At 40.5% G+C, this 12,032-nt stretch overlaps 1 protein-coding gene across 1 annotated transcript; it reads left to right on the top strand.

Moving 5' to 3' along the window:
* Positions 1-1,447: 1,447 nt before the first annotated feature.
* On the top strand, positions 1,448-10,608 carry LOC109904027 (zinc finger protein 658B-like). Its single transcript, XM_020501088.2, has 2 exons — positions 1,448-2,083; positions 8,078-10,608. Exons 1-2 carry the CDS (start codon positions 1,918-1,920, stop codon positions 9,076-9,078), a joined length of 1,167 nt encoding a protein of 388 aa, XP_020356677.1. The 5' UTR covers positions 1,448-1,917; the 3' UTR covers positions 9,079-10,608.
* Positions 10,609-12,032: the final 1,424 nt, after the last annotated feature.

The following is a 12,032-nucleotide window of genomic DNA, read 5'->3' as shown; positions in this document are numbered from 1 at the left end:
CCAGGACATCTACAGCACCCATTGTCACAGGAAGATCATAAAGAACCTCAGCCACACGAGCCATGGCCTGTTCACGCTGTTAGAAGGTGGAGGCAATACAGTTGCATCAAAGCTGGGACCAAGAATGAGAAACCGCCATCTCCAGGCCATCAGACTGTCAAACAGTCACCACTAGCCTTAGTCCTAGCCGGCTACCACCCAGTACTCTACCTTAGAGACTGCTGCCCTATGTACATAGTCATTGGACACTGGTCACTTTAATAATTTTTTACATACTATTTCACCCACTTTATATGTATATACTGTATTCTTGTCATAGATCATCCTATAACTACTGCTGTACACACCTTTTCTATTCATATACTTTTCATACTGTCATTACACACCATTATATGTATATATACACATTACACACCTATACATTATCTGTATATATTCTTATATTCTGGGCTTTGACATTGCACATTCTGCTATTTTTTTATTACTTTATATCTTTTTTTCTGGATTATGGGTGTATTTTTTTATTGCTTGGTATTACTGGTAAAGTGAAAGGGGGTTACCTAGTCAGTTGTACAACGGAATGCCTTCAACTGAAATGTGTCTTCGACATCTTCTGAATCAGAGGTGCGGAGGTCTGCCTTAATCGACATCCACGTCTTCGGCGCCCGGGGAACAGTGGGTTAGCTGCCTTGCTCAGGGGCAGAACGCCAGATTTTTTTTACCTTGTCAGCTCGGGGATTAGATCCAGAAACCTTTCGGTTACTGGCCCAACCCTCTATTGCTATCTGAGCAGCTAACCGATCTCTGCAGCTGTACATAGTATATTGGTAAATAGCCCACCCAATTTTACCTACCTCATCCCCATACTGTTTATATTTATTTACTTTTCTGCTCTTTTGCACACCAATATCTCTACCTGTACATGACCATCTGATCATTTATCACTCCAGAGTTAATCCGCAGAATTGTAATTATTCGCCTACCTCCTCATGCCTTTTGCACACAATGTATATAGACTCTCTTTTTTTCTACTGTGTTATTGACTTGTTATTTGTTTACTCCATGTGTAACTCTGTGTTGTCTGTTCACACTGCTATGCTTTATCTTGGCCAGGTCGCAGAACTTGTTCTCAACTAGCCTACCTGGTTAAATAAAGGTGAAATAAAATAAACATACATTCTGACCAAATGCTGTTCATTCATGATATTGTTTGAATCTTGTATAGAGTAATGACATACAGTCGACTTCTGATGAAGAATGAATTCTCCCAGATCATCCTATACTTATGATAACCACTGGTTGTCTACATGAAGTAATCGTTTCCATTTACTACTGGTCTGTAGGCTGCCTTGAAGCGTAGTAAAACCTCCCATCCGGATGGCGGGGCTGTTGTACATTTCGGGGCTCGCTACCCACTAAAAACAAAGAACGTTCTCAAAATTCCTTGACTAGACCGCGGAAGTAGGATTGGAGACGACTTTGTTAAGACAAACCAGTACAAAGAGAACCAGTTTTAGCCTGTCTTCATTAAGAGAAATCCCCGATCACATTTGTAGGCGACGATGGCTAGCTAAGGTCATGAGTAGAAATGCGTCATCGGGTCGTCTCGTGCCGAACTGCGCATGCGCCAGCTGTTAACTCAAAGGAGCTCCTTCGATATTAAGTTGTTTTTGACCTTAATGAAAATTTCACGAGGTTGAAGTAATTACATGTTCAACTGCTTAAAATATTGACTCGAATCTAGGTTGTACCTCTAGATTTCGAGAATTTTATTCAACCAAGGAATCATTTTTACCCTTCTGTCATTGACTTGTCAAACCACGGCGTGGTCCGTTTCGCAAGTCTCGCGACCTTTGGGTGGAGTAAACAAAGACACACTACTGACTGAACAGGCTACCGAACCCACAATCGACCGAAATGTCTCAACTACAGTTGTTGCGTGTATTTTTAAATGAGCGTTTAATGGCGGCTGCTGTGGAGATTTTCGGGGCAGTTGAGAAAACGGTGGTGGAGTACGAGGAGGAGAATGATCGGCTACGGAGACTTCTGCGGGTCACACCGGAGATAACACTATGCAGAAAAGGTTCGTATGTAATTTAGCTATGAAGATTCACTGATAGCTAGCTATAGTTCTACCGAATTAACTATTTAAGCTAACAGGAATCAAACATTTTAATATATTTTTAACCCCTAGGCAACCCTGGTCCTGGAGCGCCGCAGTCACTTCATGTTTTTGATCTAACCGACCTGGAAGACCAGGTGTTTTGAATTTAGGCAATCATTGAACTGATCAATTAGTTCAATTGGTCAGGTGTGGTGGCTAGTTGAAACAAAATCCTGCGGCACACCAGGAAACAAGTTGCCTACCGTAAACAGTTACCAACATATTTTTGACCTCAAGGAGAAACTTATTGGAAAAAGCAACAATCATAGTTTGAGTTTATTTATTCTTGCTCACAGATAAAACTGAAGAAATGCAGAATTTATATTACTAATAATTGTAAAACACTCATTTAAAATACATAACACATAATACTGAACGCTTGAAACATTAACAGGACATTTTTCATGATGGAAATTGAAGTATTAATGTGATTTTTAAAACATAATTTTGGGGCCTGCTTAGCAGGCGGTTCTTACGGGCAGTTATACAGGACAGTTCGTGGCTGTTTCTCAGGAGCCTGGTGGTGCAGTTACCTTTGAGGGAGCAGGTCATTCAGCAGGCCACCACCCTTTGCCTTCTTCTGGTGGTGTAGCTGTGGAGCCAGGAAAGTAACATTGGACACAGGAGCTTTGCGTGATCATTTTGATCAAAGGCTTTGGGCAAGTTTATCAGCAAGTTACACCCTCACCATTGTTGGTTTTCTGGAATCTGTAGCTGTCAGCCAGGAGTGTGGCTTTCACAGGGGTGGTAGTAGTGCTAGACTTGGTAGGTAGGCATACTGATTCGTGCACGCTGATAAAACTGTTGGCATTAGTTCTTTTTAAATGATGAAGCTCCTGGATTTTTCCAAGGCATGAAGTTAATGAGTCCTTTGTTAATGAAGTCCCATCATTCCTTAGGGTTTTACTTCTATAGATCGTGGATTTCAAATTTGTAGTAGTTTGTCTTTGCTTCCTTGATAAGAATTTGTGCTGTGTTTCTGTATTTTCTCAATTTCATAGTTTTTTCCCCATCTGTTGAAAATATGTATTTTCCTGATGGCAGCCTTTATTCGTTCAGTCATCCAGGGCTTGTCCAGTGTTTCTTATTGGCATGCATACATCATGTGCAGTTTGAATGCAGGAGTGATACGTCTCCACCTTTGCATCGATGCTCTCCACCTCATAATATATGTGGGGCGGCAGTGTAGCCTAGTGGTTAGAGCATTGGACTAGTAACCGAAAGGTTGCAAGTTCAAATCCCCGAGCTGACAAGGTACAAAATCTGTCGTTCTGCCCTTGAACAGGCAGTTAACCCACTGTTCCTAGGCCGTCATTGAAAATAAGAATTTGTTCTTAACTGACTTGCCTAGTAAAATAAAGGTAAATATATATATATATATATATGGCAGACCATGCAGTACTGGCCATACATCGTGCCAAGGCCTCCTGTCTGTTCTGGGTTACCAGACATTCTTTTTTCCCGCTGCCCCTGCTTCTCCCTCCTGATGTTGTGTTTGAGGAGAACAGCAGACATTTGTGATCACTGGATCCCAGAGGAGCAACTACAGTGGGGGTGTTGCAGCGATTCTTCATATTTGTAAGGATCAGATCTAGGATGGTGTCCTCTGGTCTTGTCTTTGACCACTTGTTTCATGTCTGGATGGGAGTTTGTCAGCATCTTGATGGGCAGGTGATTATAGTCCCCACACAGGATGAGACCCATTTGGGGAGAGGACATCCTGATCACATTGACAGTGTTTATGAGAACACTTCAGCAGAACACTGTGGATTTTTTCATTTGCCCATGGTGGATGGTAGAGTACTCCCACTTCCAGAGTTGAAACTGAGCTGCGGAGTTGTTTCGGACAGAGCTGAAGCCACATACACTCAAATACCTATTTCTCTTGGTCAGTTCTTCTCTTTTCCTGCATACTGTGATTCACATACATAGCCACGCCCCATCCTCTCATCCCCTCTCTGGACCTGTCATTTCTGAGCAGCTGATAGTCTTGTATGAAAAGAGATTAATCTAGGATATTTTCGTGGGCCCAAGTTTCAGTGACACATCCAATGTCTGCATTTACTGATTGAAGAAGCAGTTCAAATTCATCCACTTTGGTTATCAATGATCTTGAATTCGGAACATTTGGAGTCTCTGGGGCTTTTTTGGACATATTTGCGACTTTGCATAATACATTTAGAACTCTGCATTCAAGTGAGTGATTGTATTGATGTATTTTAGATTTGTTACCTTCTACTGTCAGTATTTTCCTCAATCTGCCCTTACCAGCTGTATTCCCTCTCACCCGGCTTCTTGTGCACATTATCCCGAGCACTGAAGTTTATCTTGGATATGCGGTGCCAATGGAGATGCATGTTTTTTGTAATATCGTAAAAAATGTGATGAGTATTCCACAACGATCCAATCTATTGTTGTCAAAGCCATGCTTACTCCCATTAAAAGAGCAAGGAAAAGTATGCAGCGCAACAAAAAAAGCATTTCAAACATTGTAACACGCTGCCTGGAAGCGCCAACCTGCTTTGTGCGCCTGCTACATTAGCAAAATATAAACTTATTTCTTACATGTACTAATTACTATTATCTGAAAGAAAAGTTGACGATGAGACTAGTTTTAGCATATTCTGTAAAACAAAAATATCAATGTTTCCTTTATGGCAAACTAATCAACCTATTCCGCCCCAGCCATTACCATAAGCCCGTCCTCCTCAATTAGGGTGCCACCAACCTCCTGTTTTCTGAATGTAAATCCGAGACTGTGGATTTAGTATACCTTTCGATTGGTGTGTATTCAGTTGTGGATCTCCAGCATCCATTTCGTATGATGCTGTATGTTACGATTTACAAGGGAAGGGTTAGCTAACATGCTAAGTAGTTGCTAAAATGCTAAGGCAGCTGCAATCCACATTAGTACTAAAAAGCTAATTTACCATTATTTGATTATAGTATCATCTAGTTTTCACAATGTTGAAATAGATATTTGTGGTAAACAATTGCCATTTAAAGTTATACTTCATTTTATTGACAAAAAGTGATTAATCTATTGATCCAGAGACATTGAGTTTTCTTTATTTAGCAATGCTGTAAGTGAAACAATGGAAGTGGTAGCTGCTATGGTAGCTCTTAAACTCTAGGCTGCATTTAGCTCAAACCCTTCTCTGTACAATGCTTTCAGAAAGTATTCACATCACCTTACTTTTTCCACATTGTTGTGTTACAGCCTGAATTTAAAATTGATTAAATTGAGATTTTGTGTTACTGGCCTACACACAATACCCCATAATATCAAAGTGAAATTATGGCATTGGAAAACTTCCCTGGTCTTTGTGGTTGAATCTGTGTTTGAAATTCACGGCTCGACTGATGAACCTTACAATTATCTGTATGTGTGAGATACAGAGATGAGGTAGTCATTTAAAAAATCATGTTTAACACGATTATTGCACACTATGAGTCCATGCAACTTATTATGTGACTTGTTAAGCACATTTTTACTCCTGAACTTATATAGGCTTGTCATAACAAAGGGGTGAATACTTATTGACTCAAGACATTTCAGCTATTCACTTTTAATTAATTTGTTTTAAAAAATTACTAAAAACATCATTCCACATTGACAATATGGACTATTGTGTGTAGGCCAGTGACAATCGCAATTTCATACATTTTTAATTCCGGCTGTAACACAACAAAATGTGGATAAAGTCAAGGGGTGTGAATACTTTCTGAAGAAACTGTGTGTATATATAAGTTTGGACGCCTACTCATTCCAGGGTTTTTATATTATTTGAACTATTTTCTACATTGTAGGATAATAGTGAAGAGCCACTGTGCTTTTACACCTGCATTGCTTGCTGTTTGGGGTTTTAAGCTGGGTTTCTGTACAGCACTTTGATATATCAGCGGATGTAAGAAGGGCTATATAAATAAATACATTTGATGACATCAAAACTGTGAAATTACACACATGGAATCATGTAGTAACCAAAAAAGTGTTAAACAAATCCAAATGTATTTGAGATTCTTCAAAGTAGCCACCCTTTGCCTTGATGACAGCTGTGCACACTCTTGGCATTTTCTCAACCAGTTTCATGAGGAATGCTTTTCCAACAGTCTTTAAGGAGTTCCCTCATATGCTGAACACTTGTAGGCAGCTTTTCCTTCACTCTGTGGTCCAATTCATCCCAAACCATCTCAATTGGGTTGAGGTCAGGTGATTGTGGAGGCCAGGTCATCTGATGCACCACTCCATCACTCTCCTTCTTGGTCAAATAGTCATTCCACAGCCTGGAGGTGTGTGGGGTATTTGTCCTTTTGAAAAACAAATGATAGTCCCACTAAGTGCAAACCAGATGGAATGGCGTATCACTGTGGTAGCCATGCTGGTTAAGTGTGCCTTGAATTCTAAATAAATCAGACGGTGTCACCAGCAAAGCACCATCACACCTCCTCCATGCTTCATGGTGGGAACCACACATGTGGAGATCATCCATTCACCTACTCTGCATCTCACAAAGATATGGCGGTTGGAACCAAAAAATCTCAAATTTGGACTCCGATCAAAGGACTGTTGATTCTCTTTGCTTAATTCAGCTGTTCTTGCCATAATATAAACAGGGTCTTTTACCAAATAGGTCAATCTTCTGTATACCAGCCCTGCCTGGTCACAACACAACTGATTGGCTCAAACGCATTAAGAAGGAAAGAAATCCCACTATTTAACTTTTAACAAGGCACACCTGTTAATTGAAATGCATTCCAGGTGACTACCTCATGAAGCTGGTTGAGAGAATGCCAAGCGAGTGCAAAGCTGTCATCAAGGCAAAGGTTGGCTACTTATAAAATATAAAATATTTTGATTTAACTTTTTTTTTTTTTGGTTACTACATGATTCCATGTGTTTTTTCATAGTTTTGATGTCTTCACTATTATTCTACAATGTAGACAATTGTAAAAAAATAAAAATAAACAAAGACCCTTGAGTAGGTGTATCCAATGTTGACTGGTACTGTAAATATACACACATACAGTGCTGTTCAAAAGTTTGGGGTCACTTAGAAATGTCCATGTTTTTGAAAGAAAAGCACTTTTTTTGGTCCATTTTAAAATAACATAAAATTGATCAGAAATACAGTGTAGACATTGTTAATGTTGTAAATGTCTATTGTAGCTGGCAACAGCTGATTTTTAATGGAATATCTACATTGGCGTACAGAGGCCCATTATCAGCAACCATCAAGTTGATTGACAAAGTCATGATAAATTGGAACAATTTAATAAACCACCTTTGGACTGTGAAATATTCCTCTGGGTCAAAATGACAGATTTATAATACCTAGTTTACATCACCAAATGGTGCCCAGGAAATTATTCAATCCAATTGTTACCACTCCCCCTCCAATTCAAACCAAAACATGGATGTCAATGTTTGCTCGCACATGCTTCGGTCTACTTCCTGACTGCAGCAACATGATACCTGTATTGCGAGGCTGATTAGCTAGGACAGACAGGTGTGAAACAGACAGATGTGTGTGCAAAGCGATAACAACATACGATCCATGTACGGGGATTGTAGCATCTAATTTATGGATTTAATTATTTCCTGTGCACCACTCTGTGATGCAGAAGACCCGTTCCTTATCAGAACCGTCCACCGATGACAGATATACCCTCCTAAAAGCATTGCCAAACAGGCACAGACACAGGTTGTTAAATAAGTCGCACGTTTGGCTCGTTATAGCCTACTGCTAGATACAATCTCGGTCTAGAAGCTGAGCCTAGCTATCTGCACTCGGGCACATCTAAAGGCTGTATAGATCATAGAAGTCTATAATTCACCTTTATGATTCAAGTGTTCTATATTAATTTTGTGGTATATAGATAACCTTCTGTTCCTCCTCTCCCTCCCTCCAGACTCCCTGCAGCTCTCTCTCGCTGTCTCTGAAGAGGAGGTTCCCTATGAGCAGCAGCACTGTGAGAAGGAGTGGAGCCACAGTCTGGGGCAGGAGGATCTAGAACCCACACAGATTAAAGAGAAACATGAGGAACTCAGGACCAGTCAGGAGGAAGAGCAGCTTCAAGGGCTGGAGCCTGATATCATAGAGTTCAAATTCACTCCTTCCTGTGTGAAAAGTGAACATGATCAGGAAGACCCACTTTGGTCCTTGACTCTGTCCCAAACAGTGGAGAACAGAGAGTGTGACTCTAAACTAGTGGATCCTAAACCTTTTGGCACTGTGACCCACCTAAAGGGTTATGAAATGCTCTGTGACCCTCCAGATAATCAAAACATTGTCTACAGCCACAGCTCAGCCTTAAGCAGCAACCCAGTAGGACTTGACAGAAGCCAACCATTGGATCCAAACCCACCAATGGAGGAACACTGTTCCAAACCCAGCACCACATCTATAAAAACTCATCGCTGCTGTGACTGTGGCAAAATGTTTCCTCTCACAGCTGACCTGCAGAGGCATGTGACTCTCGCCAAGAAGAGACTCAGCGAATGTCACTTCTGCAAAAAACAGTACATTTCCACCTGTAAACTGAAGGACCATGTCCGACTCTGTCACAGTGGGAAACCCTGCACCTGCCCCTTTTGTGGCAAGACCTTCAAACAAAAAGGAAATCTGTCCATGCACATGAGGATTCACACAGGAGAGAAACCATTTAGCTGTGGTTACTGTGGGAAAAGCTTCAATCACAAGGGAGACCTAAGAAGACATATACTGACTCACACAGGAGAGAAACCGTTTAGCTGTAATTTTTGCTGTAAGTGCTTCAATCAGAAGGGGGACCTAAGGAGGCATACACTGACTCACACAGGAGAGAAACCATTTAGCTGTGGTGAATGCGGTAAAGGCTTCATACGCAAGGAGCACTTAACTGCACATATACGGATTCACACAGTAGAGTAATCATCACACAGCAAAGTAATCATTTATCTGCGGTGACTGTGAAAAGTGTAAATCATAAGGGGAAGCTGAATATGTATATACAGACTCACACAGGGGAGATATAATTTAGCTGTGATGACTGCGGGGAAAGCTTCACTCAGAAGACTAATCTAACTGACCATATATGGACTCAGACAGGAGAGAAACCGTTTATCTGTGGGAAAAGCTTCAATAAGAAGGGGGACCTAATTGAGAATAAACTCATTCACACAGGAGAGAAATCACATGGATTCTCAGTCTGTGGTAGAAGATTCAAGACTAATCTTCCGACACATAAAACAATATCTACAAAGAAAGAAAACAGGATGAAAACACAAAGAATAAAGAAAATCAGGACAAATATATCTTCTGTTAGCAGATGGGTATAAAAAGGCAGGTTGTGGATAACTCTTAGAAAAGAAACAATCATTCATGCACTGGGTTTCAGAGAAATAGATACATGATGGATTTACTTTGAAAAATGCTCTTTGTAAATAAAGTTTGATTTAAATAATGGGGATATTAACAAACAGTAGTGCATGTATCATGGTAATCTCGCAGATCTGCTGTTCAGATCGGTTGATGTTTTCACGTCATTAGAAATAAGAATATCTGGTTTGTTTTAGAATGTCTCTCAGGGTGATGAGAAAATGGTCTGACCAATGTTATTGATTTATAAAAATGTATACTTTTCTGAAAATATCTCCTTCAATCCAAGAGAGTTTCTCATGCAGTTTTGACATTAATACAGCTCAATCATGATATTGTTTGAAATGTAATGATACACAGTCGACTACTCACGAGTGCAGTTTGTATAAGTGCAAACTCTGTTTTAAGTGTACTACAGTGTTTTTCCTGTCCCAATTCAACAACATCGACAACTCACCAGCCGGTTTATTAAGTACGCCCATCTAGTACCGGTTCGGACCCCCCTTTGCCTCCAGAACAGCCTGAGCTCTTTAGGGCATCATTCTACAAGGTGTCTGAAACATTCCACAGGGATGTTGGTCTGTGCTGATGCGATGGCATCAACCAGTTGCTGCAGATTGGACAGCGATACATTCATGCTGCGAACAGCCCGTTCCATCTCATCCCAAAGATGCTCTATTGTGTTGAGGTCTGGGGACTGACGTAAACTGAACTTGCTGTCATGTTCCAGGCAATGTTTTTCCACTCAATTGTCTAGTGTTGGTGATCGTGTGCCCACTGGAGCCGCTTCTTGTTTTTATCTGATAGGAGTGGAACTCGGTGTGGTCGTCTGCTGCAATAGCCCATCCGTGACAAGGATCGACGAGTTGTGTGTTCCGAGATGCTGTTCTGCACACCATTGTTGTACTGCGCCATTACTTGTCTGTTTACGGCTCACCTGTTAAATTGCACGATTCTTGCTATTCTTCTTCGACCTCTCATCAACAAGCTGTTTTCGCCCAAAGGACTGCCACTGACTGGATGTTTGTTGTTTGTCACACCATTGACGGTATACCCTAGTAGAGGTCGACCGATTATGATTTTTCAACGCCGATACCGATAATTTATTGGAGGACCAAAAAAAGCCGATACCGATTAATTGGCCGATTTTATTTATTTATTTAAAAATATATATATTTATTTGTAATAATGACAATTACAACAATACTGAATGAACACTTATTTTAATATAATACATCAATAAAATCAATTTAGCCTCAAATAATGAAACGTTCAATTTGGTTTAAATAATGCAAAAACACAGTGTTGGAGAAGTAAAAGTACAATATGTGCCATGTGAGAAAGCTAGCGTTTAAGTTCCTTGCTCAGAACATGAGAACATATGAAAGCTGATGGTTCCTTTTAAAATGAGTCTTCAATATTCTCAGGTAAGAAGTTTTAGGTTGTAGTTATTATAGGAATTATAGGACTATTTCGCTCATATACCTTTTGACTATTGGATGTTCTAATAGGCACTTTATTATTGCCAGTGTAACAGTATATTCAAGGTCTCAGAGCAAGTGACGTCACTGATTGAAACGCTATTAGCGCGCACCACCGCTAACTAGCTAGCCATTTCACATCGGTTACAGAGGTAGGGAAGAGTGTAGAGGATAGCCCAAGGGTGAGTGATTTGACTGGGATCCCCGCACTGAATAGACCTGAAGAGAGAGATAAAGAGAGGGTAAGCGTTAGGATTTCTTGTTTTATTGCTATGGTTATTGTACAGCACTGATGGAGCATGAATCCCCCCAAAAATAGATGTGGCAGCGAAATGTTGTGGTGTAAGAGATTTTACTGCAGAACATTTACAAGGGTTTTTAAGAGAAGGGATTCCATCCTCCCAGGCTGGTAGGGTAAAGTAGTAGGATAGGGATGGTGAGTTTTATGGGTATGGTGTATATGTGTAGGGTTAGATGGTGGTGCGATTGATTTATTTTCCCTTTTTTGTGACATTGTGCAATTCACACTCCAACCTGTGAAAGGCAGCAATACACAACACAGCATCTAGTCCGCCAGAAACTCGCATGAAGAAGCCGAAGAAGAAATTAAGCAACTTAACAGGAGAGGAAGAGGCAAAGCGAGAGGATCCACTCCCATCAAAATCTGTCTCCCTTGCCTTCCCGCCTTTTGGGACAACGACTTCCATTGTTAGGGCGGAGACAAGACCATCTCGTCATTATATATACTATCTCTGATATAACCAACAATGGTGGATAAATTAAGATGGTTCACTCAGGCTGTTTACCATTGGAAAAAAATGTCAGTTCCGGGTCTGCTTGAACCCCTTATACTCGTGGGAATTGGCCTACTGTATATGGATAGGGCTAAATGTTTCTTACAGAAGAAATATAGAAAGCCTATGGATAACCATGATACCAATTTAAAGGGAACAGTTTGAAGGTTATGGGGAAATTGTTAGACTAAAGGTGAGGACACAACAGTTAATCTGACACAACTGATTCCAA

Source organism: Oncorhynchus kisutch, linkage group LG14 (genome assembly GCF_002021735.2).
Source record: "Oncorhynchus kisutch isolate 150728-3 linkage group LG14, Okis_V2, whole genome shotgun sequence".
In the NCBI taxonomy this organism is placed as follows: Eukaryota; Metazoa; Chordata; class Actinopteri; order Salmoniformes; family Salmonidae; genus Oncorhynchus; species Oncorhynchus kisutch.
This window is presented reverse-complemented; position numbering and strand designations above follow the sequence as displayed.

Excerpts from the sequence above, each read along its gene's own strand:
- LOC109904027 (XM_020501088.2), top strand. The coding sequence starts at position 1,918 with ATGTCTCAACTACAGTTGTTGCGTGTATTTTTAAATGAGCGTTTAATG. Across the intron at positions 2,084-8,077 it reads GATAACACTATGCAGAAAAG|ACTCCCTGCAGCTCTCTCTC; the intron begins GTTCGTATGTAA and ends CCCTCCCTCCAG.